The sequence below is a fragment of the Sturnira hondurensis genome, unplaced genomic scaffold (genome assembly GCF_014824575.4).
Source record: "Sturnira hondurensis isolate 20B ecotype Veracruz unplaced genomic scaffold, ASM1482457v3 Scaffold0009935, whole genome shotgun sequence".
In the NCBI taxonomy this organism is placed as follows: Eukaryota; Metazoa; Chordata; class Mammalia; order Chiroptera; family Phyllostomidae; genus Sturnira; species Sturnira hondurensis.
Genome location: NW_028082566.1, coordinates 3,746,420 through 3,761,654, shown reverse-complemented (window position 1 = coordinate 3,761,654; position 15,235 = coordinate 3,746,420). Strand labels below are relative to the sequence as shown.

Genomic DNA, 15,235 nt, shown 5'->3' with positions numbered 1-15,235 from the left:
ATTGATATTTCTCTCCCTCTCTCCTTCCCTTCCCCTATAAAGATAAATAAATAAAATCTTTAAAAAATATTTTAGCTTCTTTTTTTCCAATCTTTTCATATCTAATTGCTCTGGACATATCTAATTGCTCAGTCCAATGTTGAACAGTCCTATTCCTTCTGTTAGGGGGAAAGCTTTTCACTGTAAGTATAGTGTTAACTATGAGTTTTTCATATATCCCCTTCTTTAGTAAATTAATTCTATTCCTAGTGTTTTTAGCAAGAAAGTATATTGTATTTGGTCAAATGCTTTTTCTGCATCAGTTGATATGACCATGTAGTTTTTTTATATCTTTTTCTACTGATATAGTGTATTATAACATTTGGCTTTTTAATATTAAGATAACCTTGCACTGTTGTGATAAATCTTACTTCTTCAGGGTGTATAATTCTCTCTGTATATAGCTAAATTCATTTTGCTAAGGTTTTTTGAGAATCTTTATATCTATATCCATAAAAAACATTAATATTTATTTTTTTTCTTATGATACCTTATCTGGTTTGGGTATCAAGGTAACACTGACCATGCAGAATGAGTTGGGAAGAATTCCCCGCTTCTCTTTTTTGGAAGAGTTTGTGAAAAATGTTATTAATTCTTCTTTAAATATATGGCAGAATTCACCAGTGAAGCTATGTGGACCTAGGTTCAGATAAACTGTGGTTGTTTATATTTTCATTACTAATCCAATCTCTTATTATTCAGATTGTCTGTTTTTTAAAGTGAGTTCCATTAGTTTGTGTCCTTCTATTGAGCAGATTCTTGCTCTTCTTGCTATGCTGATGTTTATCAGTGAACAAATGTTAGTATTTTAGACCAGTTGAGCTTTAGGTTTTTTTATGTTCCATAATTTATTGAATAAAACACATAAGTAAAAATCATTCATTGGAAGTTAAAATGTTGGAGAATAAACTTAACATGTAGTCTAAGGTGGGTTGGATTAGAGTTTGGTTTCCTGATCTCTATTTCTACCTCAAGAACTAACCACTGAGATGTATTTATTACTAAAAAGATATTCAGTTTATTTTATTTTCATTTGTATAAGAGGTAGGTTGGAGTGTTTCTAAGGTTCTTACCTAGAAATTCTATTATGGTGTGAAATGAGAGTTAGCATGAAAGAAATGTGAGGTAAAGGAAATATAATGTGAGAGCCATAAATGCAATAAACGATTTGAAAAAAAGGAAACCTAGATAAATATAAACTGATGAAAACTTCAGGTACAAGTTAAATAATGAGATTCATGTTCTTAGGATACAATATAATTGGTTTCAGATGACTGTTCTATTTGAAACAAAGCTACTTCAAAATAAAATAAAAATTCCACTATCCTTCCTTTCTTTTAAAAATACTTTTATTTATTTATCTTTAGAGGGGAAGGGAAGGAGAGAAGGAGAGAAATTTCATTGTATGGTTGCCTCTCCTGAGTTCCCTGCTGGGAACTGGCCTGCAACCCAGGCATGTGCCCTGACTAGGAATCGAACTGCAATCATGTGGTTCTCAGGCCCATGCTCAATCCACTGAGCTACACCAGCCAGGGCTCCTTCCTTTCTTAAAATACTTGTACAGATATCTACACATGGGAGCTTAGATAATACTACCTCTAAATTAATTAAATATAAATGTATTAACATGAATAATTCTTAAGAACAGTCAAGTAAAAATGAAACAAGTCAAATAAGGTGTATGTACTTGCCTTACATTTATATAAATTAATACACAAAAATGTACTATAAAATGAGGATTATAATTAGACAAATTTCAAAATTATATGTGGAGAAGAAGGATGGGCAGAAGAAATGGGGCAGAGATACACAATGTGCTCAAGTAGATCTACAAATTTCTTTTTAAAAATATGTGAAACAAAAATGAGCATGTTTTGATATTTAATAAATTTGAATGCAACGATTGTGTACTTTTGTTATATTTCTCGTAGCCATTTGTATCCCTGAACTAATTCATAATGTTACCAAAAAAAAGAAAAATTATCTGAGCTGTTGGTCAGGTAGCTCAGTTAGGATACTGCCTCACCTGCAAGGTTGCAGGTTTAATACCCAGTCAGGGCACATAAAGGAAACAACCAATGGCCCTGGCTGGTATAGCTCAGTGGATTGAGCGCGGGCCTGCGAACCAGAGGATCGTGGTTTGATTCCCAGTCAGGGCACATGCCTGGGTTGCAGGCCAGTTCCCAGCAGGGGATGCACAAGAGGCAACCATACATCGATATTTCTCTCCCTCTCTCCTTCCCTTCCCCTCTAAGGATAAATAAATAAAATTTTAAAAAAAGAAACAACCAGTAAAAGCATAAATAAGTGGAATGACAAATCAATGTTTCTCTTTCTTTCTCTCCCAAATCAATAAAAAAATTATCTGAATATCTGAATTTTATATAAAACATTTCAAAAGTATGAAAGTGTAGAAGAAATATCTAAGCCTCACAAAAATAAATTATTTATTTCTCACTTATTTGCTTATAATTTTTACTAAGGGATACTCACAATACTCACCATTTGATGCTGTAAAGTCGATAGCCACTGTGAAATTGATTTGTGTTCTAGAATATAAGTAAATAAAAATCATTAATAATTAAATAATTCTAAAAATGTTTGACTTCCATTTGTGTTATATTCTCAACATAACTAATTTTCATAAATATTACTACTGGGAACTATGTTACAGTACACATTGGAAAACAAATGATAGGCAGTTTTCAAAGGTAAGAACTTGGTAAAATACAATCATATACTGTAAAATAAAACATAAGCCATCGGCAATCAAAACCGCTCCTGTTTGGGAGTGCGACAATTAAGTAAGGTGCTCATAACGAAGAAGTAAAACTGTTAACAATGATTTGTTAGTCTCCAACATCAGCACTCATTCTTAATTTGCTTTCAAAACTATCCCATCATCCATATGAAATTATTATGCCCTCAAAAGTGTGACATAGATAAAATCATCTCTAGTAATGTCAGTTCTTAAACTACTTTTTCCCAACTATCTTAAAACACATGATTTTCTCCTGCTTCACTCGAAAGAGAAGTATTTCAAATGCCGATTGATCTCGTGCTGGTTACTACATTCCTGTGTGCATGTGTATCTATAGATCAATATTGATATAGATAAAGTTGGTCACATATACGTGCAGCACATCGTAGTTAACCCAAAGTGATTTTTCTGGGTTACATTTTTTCTTTCCTTTTTCTGGTAGAAACCAAAGTGGTGGCATTCGCGTAAAACCTTCAGTCTTTTGGATACACCTCTGACTCTTTCAATATGTAACTCAGCCTTTATTTCTTACCAAGTAAGGAACACAAACATAAATATGTGCCAGCGATTCCATTATTGGGATGGCCTGCAATCAAATCTAACTTTAAAACTATTTTTAATTTAAAATTTAAACAAACAAAACAAAAATATCATTTGAAAATAGGAGTCCTTCAACTATTTTTAGTAACAAATTCTTTTGACACATTGCACAATTGATTTATTGTTTCAAGTTTGGAACTGTTGTTTAAATGGTGGTGATGGTGATGGTGATGATGATGGTGATGATGGTTAGCTATTACAGCAGAGGGTCCTTTGCAGTTCTCTTAGTATTAACTATAGTAATATTTCCTTCTGCCTTTAAAAATTAAGCCTGAATAACTCTAAATACTATCCAGGTATTGAAACAAACTCAATCATTTTCTTCCTAAGGAATGGATCTGTCATGCCTCACATTTAGTAAAAAACTAATATAGTTCCTCTTTATAGCTATATGTAGTTTTTTCTTAGAATAGAAATTAGGTTTATAGGCTACGGATATAGGTTAATTTGGAACATACACTAACCAGTATGAACAAAAATGAATTAACATTTTTAGAAAAAAGAATATAGAGATATATTCAGGAGAACATTTTGAGATAGCAAATCCCTTTGAGGATCTGAAAATATTGTCACCATCAGTATATTGCTTTGTCATTCTGCTGATAGGGACAGAAGTAACCGTAATATGGGGAAGTATGGTGGATTAGAAAGGGATAGCTTTTGAGTCTGAAAAAAACTGGGTTTGAATTCCAACAACCCAGTTACTGATATTAGCCAAGTTTTAAAACTCTCAGAGGTAAGGTGTCTGGCACACAATAATTAAGCAAGGACTGACAGAAAAAAAAATACATAAACCATTATTTCTATCTGTTTATATATGTATGTAATACACATTATATATAATGTGCATTACATAACTTGTATCAATTAACTTCACAATAATTTTGAAAAGAAGGTAATACTAATCTTTCACAGATAAGAAAATACATGCTCCCAAAATTTAATAACTTTCCACTTGAGTAATAAATGACAGTATTAGAATTTGAATTTATATCTAACCTGAAAGACCATATTCATAAACTCTATACTACTCTATTTCTACAGTTTCCTATCTGTGAATTGCCTGGCTACAATCAGAACACAATAAAAGACAGTGATTATTATTTTGCAAACCTAAAAATGGTACTACACAGGTACTATTAATGATAAAGATGCCAGGATATATTCCTGTGCTTGGGCAAATTTGTGCTGTTAAGTATGTTATCAAAAACATCAATCACAAAATTATTGATCTAAATGCTTTTGTTATTTATTCGAATAAACACCTCCTTAGGATTGAAAAATAACTCTGTGAGCTTCAAGAACACATCTCAGCAATTTTAAAAATCAATTTAGGAGTTGAGTCTTTGGGTCAATCTCCCTTAGGCTGTAGGGAGAAACACCTTATCTTGATTCAATTCTCTTTTATAACAGTGTCCGCACAATGCTTTTCACACACTGGAATGCACACCTGGTGGCTGGTTGATTTTAAGATTTGATTTTAGGTGTCAATTGCAAAAAAAAAAAAGATTTGATTAGTTTTTGTCCCATTCTGCATGTCAGAAAGAATCTCACTGCTTTCCTGTTCTGAATCAGTAGTATTCAAATCAGAAGGAAAATATGATGGCTTATTCCATAAAACTCATTTCAGGTTGTGATGGCCCCTTAACCTACTTATTACACCATTTGGATTTTTTCATTAAAAAAACTACAAATCAACTATTATTTATTGAGCATCTTCCAGTTGTTAAGCGTTGTGGTTGGATGATAAAGGGAAAACAGGAGCAAACCAAACCCATTCTTAAACTCGCAGAGCTTACAACTTCAGCTTTCTACTATTAAAAACCAAAACGAAAACAGCACAGGAGTTTATCATGGAATTCATATTTGACAGCACAACTTAAAACTCAACTGTGCATGTACTGGGCAACAGTTCATTTATTCCCAGTAATTCCAAGGTTCTACTATTCAAATTACAATGTATACTTACCGTAACAAGTGTTTTTTGAAATAAATTAGTAAAAGTTATTAAGTTGCTAGCAAAATGATAACTTTAGGCAATAAGGCAGATTTCTTAAAGACTGTGATAAGTTATTTGTGTCATAAAAGTAAGCCAGACTAAGCATTTTCATCATTAATCTTGTTACCCCTTTTCATTCCTGAATATTGCTTGAAGCTTAATGTTAGAGAAAAAGAAATCAGTCATGCATCAAAGTAAAACAACGAATTACAGGAGATGACTGATAGAATATTTACAAAACTATCACATGTAAGCCCTCAAAATATTCTGCTTAGGAAGTATTACTGTAGCTGTCATTTTGTCATTTTATGTTTTACTACTTCTATATTTATATTATATTCTAGAGTATAAAAAAGACACGCCTGCCATATTTCATGAGTTGGTAGTAACATCTCACGAGATTTCCCAATTCATAATGTCCTAGTAGCGCTAAAATATACACTCAGAAAATGTCCTTATTGTACTCTGCCACCTGTCCAAAAGCTGTGAATGACAGACACAGCAGATGTCACGATGGAAAACTTAACTACTAAAGCAAAGAACCACAGGAAACAAGTAGATATGTGCGTATCAAAGAACATTGCACGTATGTGTGCACACACATAACACGCACAGAGTGATACCGCCTTAACTGCCTGCAACACTGATACCATCTGCAACTGCCATTACAAATTCATTCTCGAGAACTAATAATTGTGATGGAAGTGTACAGGAGGACTGCATTACTTTCTTCCCAATTTCAAATTCTGTTCTGTTGCATCAACTTCAGGTTATCAATATGAAAGCTGAACTTTCCCCCATCCTTCTTTAAGTTAACCTTGACAAAGGCAGATTTAGATCTACAAACTGCTGGAATCTGGAATCAATAAATGCAGTTCAGATGCCCACCCACTCTCAATACAGTATCCATGCGCCCCCACCCACCCCCCNCGGCCCCCCCCCCCCCCCCCGCCCATTAGTGTTCTGCTGCCCCTACAGCTACGCTTTTGCCTTGATTCACTGGACAAGCAATCTAGTTCCTACTTCGGATCTAGAACCCGCCCTTGAACCCATTCTCTTGCCTCTCGCACTATCAGCCATACTAATGCTTCATAATCCTTGCTCACCTTGAATCTCTTTCTGTCTTACCTTTTCTTTCTTTCTTAAAAGTAGTTCACCTTTTATGCTGGATCTTTTCACAATTCCTGCTTCCCATACCCATAAACTATTCAAAGGATTCACTACACCCTTGACACCTGAGATCTGCTAGAATGAAGGCAGGCTTTGAGATGCAAATTCAAATATAAATACTTTCCCCTACCTGCAATGTGATCTTGGGAAAGCTATTTAACCTATTCGCACCTCCCTTGTAAAAAATTAAGGACAATAAAACCTTCCATGGATTGTTGTAGGGACAAGAAAGACATTCCTCCTTCAGCAGATACTCCCGAAGTAGCTGTTAGGATTTTTATCACCATTACTGATGCAAGGTTGGCAGGACTTGACTTTGGAGTACTTCTTTGAAACCTGGAGTGTTCCATGCTTATTCAGTGTCTGGATCCACCAGAGAGCTTTCGGATATTCTCAGAGCCTGAGCCTCCCAAGTCAGATTTCCTGCCTTCACACCAGCCACTGAGGTGCAGACATGCCCCACTTCACACTGCACTGCGAATACTCCACAACCTTTCAGAAGCTGTTATCTAGGTACCTCCTCCAACAAAACCCCTCTGCATTAAGTAATGGTAAGCTTTGAACCCTGCCTTATTTTCCTTTCTATTCCTCTATACCTTCCGGTTTTCTGAGGGATCAATGAAATGTCAAAGGGAAGCATAAAAAGAAACTGGAGACAAGTGATGCGAATCTTCAACTATTTACACTAATAATCTTGATCTTTGCTAATTCCACTAGTTGTCACAAACTGAAAACCCTTTGAGCTTTCTCCAGACTTTGAAGATTGAGCTCTGGTTTTGGTTTTTAAAAAACAGACTAAGAGTGTTCCAAAGTACAACTTCCCAAGGTCTTACAGTTCAATAACTCAAAGAAGGTATGCAAGATGTCCAACTTCTTTTTCAAACCACTAGTTTAGAAAATGTCTTGTATTTGAGATAAATAAAGTATCGATGCCAAATCAAAAATACATGCACTTACTAAATCACTTTGACAATAAGGAGGCAATAATGCCTGGTAGAAAAACTATGAACTTTTGAATCACAGATTGAAGTTTGAAACCCAGAATCACAAATAGCTAGTTTATTTTGACTCCTTTGCAAAATTACCAAGTGTCTGAGTCCCAATTATCTCATATGATAACAGGTAATAGCCACTTTGAAAGAGTCCTCTAATTATTAGAAATAAAACCCTGAACTACCTGTACATAACAAATACTCTACATGCCAGAGGAAAAATCTCTTGAGCAATCCATGTGATTCTCTCCCCGTCCCTATTAATCCTTTTCTCTGTTGGGTCAGAAGAGACAGATCTCTCTTTACATTAACGTATATTTCTTTTTCATTATTCTTCCCAAAGAGAAACAAAGGTGACTCTATCTTAAAGCTAATGTACCATTTTGACTCCTGAATGAACCCAGAACCTTGACTCATCCCTGGGTGTGGACTGTACAGCAGAGCTTCTCTGGGCTAATTACAAATACCCATTAATTCAGCCTCCAGAGCAAGATGCCCTCAAACGTTATCTATCTTTGAAGAGGTACTTCCCAGCACCCGCTCCCTCTGCTCACCGACGAATTCCTTCTCCAGCATGAGGCTTACTGCTTAGGTGACATGCAGGTCAGGATGGGCGGCGGCTGGGGGTGGGAGCAGGAGGATATCCATTCCTCTTTCTAGCACCCAACAAGCCCCTTCTATGTAAGCTCCCTTAATAAACTCTTATTGCAGCAATGGAGTTGTCAGACCCTTTCTCTGGTCTCTTGGCCCAGGGAAATTTTACTCAACAGTGTTGGTCAGTGGTGTATCAATGATGGGGAAATGAACTCCCAACTAGTATAGGCAGTAGGGGGTGTCTGTAGAGAACAGAAACAATAGTGTAATTCTTCTAATACTCAACCTACATTCTAATATCACCATACACCAGCAATACCAAGCAATGTTGGTAATAAATTCTCCCACCCTGCCACAACCTGCCCTTTACTGAGCCTCATTTGTTTGTCTTTGTTTCTCTTCCCCCCACCCCAGCCCCCAACCTTTCAATTGCTCACCAAAGAGACACTATTTCAGAGATAATGTGGCTGAAAGTGCACACATGGATGATGAAACATAACTAAGAAACTGCCTGATGCGAAACAGATTGTTGGTATTTTGGCTAAACCAACACTGGTTCTGCTGATGGCACATACATTGGTCTCCTTTGACTTTGAAATGGACAGCAGTGAAAACCCACTTGAAAAAGAGCGTGAGCTGGCAATCTTAAAGGAGATAACTGGGCATCGCCAACTTTTTAAGCATGCATTTTTGCATGTTAAAAAATCAGAATCAGAAATCAACCAAAGCAATGTTTCAGAGTCTTAATATTCATAAAAGTTTCTTTTCCAAATCTTAGTTTAGATGAGTTTAAATATGATAATGTTCTATGTTAATGTACTTATAGAAGGCAGAATGGTTTTATTTTTTTCAGATTTATCCCCATGCAGTGTGGCAGGGTTTAGCTCTCCGCTGATTTGATGACAGCAAAACACTTGGGTGCCACTACAAGAAGCACCATTAAAAAATCCTGGACACGTTATTCAGTTTTCAAATAAGAAACTGGATTGAGGGGGGAAAAAACCTTATAGCGTTGCATGTTCCAGCAAGATGCGCTGCTCCCTGGGGCAACATATCCAATATAATGCCACCAATTTTATAAAACAAAGGCACTGGCTTCAAGTATTTTACGGAAAAAATCCTTATGAAGCTTGTTGATGATAACAGGACTTACTGATATTCAAGTCATGTTTAAAATAAGGAGTATCATCTGAAAAAATAATAAAATCAACAGTATCAAGAAGCCCACTTTAGCCTTTAAAAATAGCTTACAATAGGTAGGTAGCTTTTTTTCTTTTTCCCTCCTAAAACTTTTCACTTCTTTTAAGTGGAATATAAATCTTTCATCAATAACTTCAGACAAACGTGAGACTCGGGGTCAAGGGTTTGTGTTGAGATTGACTAGAAAGAAATGTTCTGGCCTTCTTGCAAAGCGAATGGAACTACAAAAAAAAAAAATGAACTAGTCCTCTTTATTGACTTTGTAAATTTGAACATATCACTTTTCTCTCCATGTCTCTGATAAATAGGACATTTACCACCTACCATATTATGATGATCAAATGAGTTAAGACATATTGGAACTTGAAACAAATTCAAATTATTCATACAAATGATAGGTAGCATTTATTGAGGGTTAACTATATGCCATTTAATCCACATAGCCTCCCTATGAGATGAGCATTCTTATTTGTACTGTTTCAAAGAAAGGGAACACACTATGCTAACAGGAGGCAGAGCTGGGATTTCAACGAGGCAGAGTTAATGCCAGAGCCCAACTTCCTGGCCCCGACTATGTACGGACTGTCTCAACAGTCAGCAACCACATTTTTACAATCAACTTGACCTTTGACAGACATTTACCTCTTATTTTGATTCTTGCCCAGAACCTGCCACTTATAACCTCCCTGCTACCTTCTCTCATGCTCCTTTCCTAAAGTGTGAGGAAAACAAGCACTCGATGCTTCTAATCTCCATCTTGCCTTTCTCCAAGTCACTATAATCCTGAATATGGAGAGAAACTGAGATTATTTCTGGCAGAAGCAACAGAAAAGCATTTTTTTAATCCCAGAAAGTTTGGCCCATCTGTTTTGTTGAGTAATTGTGGTATGAGGCATGCGAAGAGAAAGGTCACAAGATGGCGAAGTCTTAGAGAGACACACATAGGGCCATGTAATCCAGTTCACTGCATTGTCGCACTCTTTGTTTTAAAGTCCTATTTATTTATAATGCTTCATGAAGCATTATGTTAAGAAATTTGGGGTAACGAGCAAATAGTCTGGCTTAAAAATGGCTTTCTAATTAATTTATATTTTTACATTGGCTACTTTGTGTTTAGCTCCATAAAAATATTTAAAAATTGCCAGTCTCTTTGAGATGACACATTATATAAATAGACAATTAAAATGACACCCAGGGAAACTGCTGGATGTAAGTGGTAGGGATTTGTATGGCTCATCAGGACCAGTTGGATGGGAGCTTGGGTTTTCTTCAGAGGAAGAAGAAGAAAATGACCATCTGTGGATCTGCAAATTTCTAGCACACTCAATTTTCTGATAAAAGCATAGACTAGGGTTTGTGTTGATGTGAAATCCTGGGAGCTTAGAGGGACTCAGTGTGCACCAGAATTTGTGGTCTGTTTTCTCCCATCACCTGCCAGTGGAAGAGATATGGAAAACTTTATAGATATTTGTTCACAGTCATGTTAGTGGTGGAAAGGAGAGTTTCATGAAGACTTAAGACACATAGAGGACTGAAGGGCAGACTAAACCAAATGGAAATTTAAGGTTCTGCCCTCTGACCTTACCAAGTGAGTTGGTGGGAATATGAAAGTATTTCACAGATCTGTAGAGGTCAATAAAAGTCCTTCACCAATAATAATTATAGTAATGATGAACATTACTCTAAAGGAATATCATATATTTCAAAACATTCTGTGCTTTTAAATGAATCTGACATTGTTCTTCTTAATGGTTATGGAATATTCAATGCTATAAATTGATTACTGAATAAACATCTCTAGTTGCCAGTTATATCAGGCACTTAATATTTAAAATTATTTCTTAATAAAAAAGAAGTTAAAAATACTGGAATAAATGTGCAGAATATGATAAGAAAATAATTACCCCAAGGTCAACCATCCAGAAGAGGCCATCACGTTTTATTATTATATATAGTAAGACCTTCTTTGTGGATATTACTATGTAGAAAATAAAACTCTTTACTAACTCAAGTCATAAAATGTATCTTCTACTACAAGAAAAGCATATTATGGCCTAAATAAAAAAGTTCTAAGTATCCAATTTCCATTTCACAGAACATTTGCATAAAAACAGGACCTTGGCTGATTTAGAATGCATCTCTCATTTGCCTCATCTGCTCACTGTGCACCTGAACCCTTAATAAACCTGGCGACTACAGCTCAGCACAGTGTTCTAGGAGCTCAGACAGTGAATGAAAAGTAACAAGCTAACAAATGATCTCACAATCAAGGTTATATTTTCATGTAAATACCTGCCTCAATAATGACTAAAATAATGCAATCCTAGAATATGCAACACTAAAAAGTGGGCCTGTAACCATGTTCCTTTGAAAGGAAAGATATTAAAGGACTATGAAAACAGACTTGTTTAGTATTTCAATGTCTTCATTCTTAACTCTGCATAATTTCTACTTGGATTCAGGAGAAAACATTTTTATAAATTTCCATTCTATTATTTTTTTGTGAGATGAAACGAGAAGAAAGATGAAATTTTAAAGTGCAATTCAAGAATTTCTAAGAGTTTAACCATGGTCTGTTAGCCCTGCCTATTCCACATTAGTCACCTGTTTTGCCTCTGTTTTGCTCATTTTCCCACACATGTAGTGTTTTGGAAATGGTTTATAAAATTAATGTAGGGGCCTGGCTGGTGTAGCTCAGTGGATTGAGTGCAGGCCTGCGAACCAGAGGATCACGGTTCGATTCCCAGTCAGGGCACATGCCTGGGTTGCAGGCCGGTTCCTGGCAGGGGACACATGAGAGGGAACCATGCATTGATATTTCTCTCCCCTTCTCCTTCCCTTCCCCTCTAAAGATAAATAAATTAAATTTAAAAAAATTAATGTAGGGAACCAAATCGACACAGGAAAATCTCAACTAACTTTATTTTAAATGGCCCAGAGCTGGCCAGAGTACCAATTTAATTGCTCTTACTCACATTTTATATGAAGAATTTTCATCTTTTCTGAAGATCAGTACCTTACTGGTCAATTAAGATTCAGCATAAATTAGTATAAGTCAACAATGGTTCTTCCTAGACTAGAAAGGCTGTGGTGTAAGTCCCTGAATCGATGCCATAAAAATTAACAACAATGATGCTAACCCAAGTCAGCAACAAAACAATCCACAAATCCAAGTAACAGATACTGATACCTTGATATTTTAAGTTAAAAGTGAGTAGTTACTGCAATTTATTATAAAAATAAAACTGAATTCAGTACTTAGTTCTAATAGCTTCTGAAATATACTTATTTGGAAATATTCTGGATCATTTCTTCAAAAAAGCTAACCTTGATGACAAATCTTTAAATATGCTCATACAACTTCCAAAATACTATTTTGGGTTGCTTGCTTGATTGTACCCCAAAGTATTAGAAATATATATAGATGATATAGTTAATGTATAAAATATATATTATAGAATATTGCACACAGTGTGATCCCATTGTCACAAAAAGAATGTGTGTTTGAGAATAAATTTTGAATAGTAATCATCTCTAGAGAGTATGATTACAAGGGATCCAGTTTCATACTGTTATTTTCATTTTTACCTATTTTTTTTTCATTTTACATTTTATGTTTAGAATGTGAAACAAATATAGACATTTATGTTTAAAATTTGGGAGTCATAATATTTTTCCAAACCTGAAAATAAAATAAAAGGAAAGTACTGTATGGCTTTTGAAAAAAAAATTTACTGTGAGGAACACTAAATGTTACCAAGGTGTTTAACAGCGTTCAGAATTATTTTTTTAGTTGCGAGAACTAGGAATTCTGACATGTTGCTTTGAAGGGAGTTAATAGCCATTATTGAAACTATTACATAATTACTTGCCAATTATAATAATTAATTCTTATCTGAAATGAGTGCAACTCATTATATTCTATTTTGCTATTATTCAGAAATTTTATGTAATTATGTGTTTGTTTTTAATATGATTTTCCACCACTGCAGTGCATTTATCTACTTAGAGCAGCAAATTTCAGCCACTGTGCCAGAAGAATTTTCAAGACATGCAATGCCTGACTATTTAGTCAGGGACACCGACCTGTTTCTCTTAGATTGTCAAATTAAAAATGACAATAGCCAACATGACAATAGCCATCTGGTATGAATCAAAATCATACCTATTTTTTTGCAGATTGACAATAATATCTTATATTTTTTGGTGTCCCAAACAATTAGCGTATGTGCCCCATGAGATAAAAAAGATTGAAAATCACTGACATAGGTGTAGATATTTCTTAATAAGAGCAGAAAACCCACAAGGCTTAAAATGTCTAAAACAAGTAAAAAAAAATGTGACAGGAAATCTATCAAGAAACAAAAAGTCACAATTTCCCCCCAGAGAAATAGCTCTTGGTATAAAAATTTATCTTATAGGCCTGAAAAAACAGTGCAACCGGTTTGTCTGGAAAATGTAACAAAGGTCTTTATTTCAGTTGCTCATTACCTCGTGGTAGTACTCGCCCCACACATGGAAAGAAATGCTTAGGCAATGAAACAATCTCAGAGAATTACTTACCCTCCTTTAATGTAGTCAAGGAATGAAACTTCTGTTTCTACCAAGAAAGAGAGCAAGGTTACCTGGAACAGAAAAAGAAAACAAGGCAGAATTACCTTCTAGTACTACTTACAACCCCAAATGGACTTTTTTCTAACTATTAGAGAGAAAATCATACATCCTAGCATTTCAAAATCAAAGATATTATTCTTTATTAAAATCTGCAGGACTGATGGTTCTTACATTTAAAATTATCAGAAGGAGGCCCTGGCTGGCATAGCTCAGTGGATGGAGCGCGGGCCTGCGAACCAGACGATCGTGGTTCGATTCCCAGTCAGGGCACATGCCTGGGTTGCAGGCCGGTTCCTTGCAGGCTAACTACCAGCAGGGGACGCACAAAAGGCAACCGTACATTGATGTTTCTCTCCCTCTCTCCTTCCCCTCTGAAGATAAATAAATAAATAAAATCTTTAAAAAAAAAATTATCAGAAGGAAAAGGGCCAAAAGTTTCTAATGAATTCATTTCTGGAACCATTTTACTTCCTTTAAAGAACAGCATAAAAATGACCTACAAGGACACTGTGTTACTTCCCATTTAAGATAAAAGAAACGATGAAAGAGAATTGGAAAACAGTCAAAAACTAAAAAATCAAAATCAATGAGCCACGCTGTATCAGGGGAAATGGTGTTTTTGTCATGGTCGCATGATGAAGCCGTCTAATATTTTAAGTGTCTCGCTTTATAGAAATCTTTAAAAGGAAAGTTTGAGAAAATGTAGATTTTGCTTTTCCCAAGGAGAATAAACCCTAGGATAAAATCTCCAGTGTATTTTTCATCAAAGTAAGATGATTTTGAGTTTTCACAATTTTAAGTTGCTCTCATTTTGCCCCTTCCTGTCCTGATTTAGTTTAGCCTCCCCACAGAGTTGCAAATTTTAATGCACCATACACAAGTACTTTCACAGGCCATAAAATGGGCCACAATAATGTAGTGTGCCACGTACAGAATATAATAGCACATAGCAGTATCCAGTGCTGCCACTCAGACCCTTTCAGGTCCGCCTGATTCTCTCCAGTGTGGTTCCAATGAACGAAGGATTCCGAACAAAACTTCAGCTTCCCTCAGAAACCCTTACAACCCTGAAGCAGCCTGCACAAAGCAGGTCATGGCCTCCCTAAGGTGTTCTCCATTACAAATACTCTGATAGCAAGTTTATTTCTCTATTATATACATTCACATTAAAATTCTAAATGAAACAGCTCAGTCTCGAGTTACCTCCATTCTGATAAAAAATGGTATTTATTTATTACTTATTTGTATTCTTAATGAATAACATAA

The 15,235-nt window shown here is 35.4% G+C and overlaps 1 protein-coding gene across 2 annotated transcripts in view; it reads right to left on the bottom strand.

The window, feature by feature from the left end:
- CPNE8 (copine 8) overlaps positions 1-15,235 on the bottom strand; it is a 178,683-nt gene that overhangs the window by 38,747 nt on the left and 124,701 nt on the right. For both annotated transcript variants that reach the window (XM_037058176.1, XM_037058175.1), the window contains exons 13-14: positions 13,919-13,980; positions 2,542-2,588 (exon numbers count right to left, since the gene is read on the bottom strand). In XM_037058176.1, the coding sequence (XP_036914071.1) occupies positions 2,542-2,588; positions 13,919-13,980 (109 nt within the window). The remainder of the gene's footprint in view (positions 1-2,541; positions 2,589-13,918; positions 13,981-15,235) is intronic.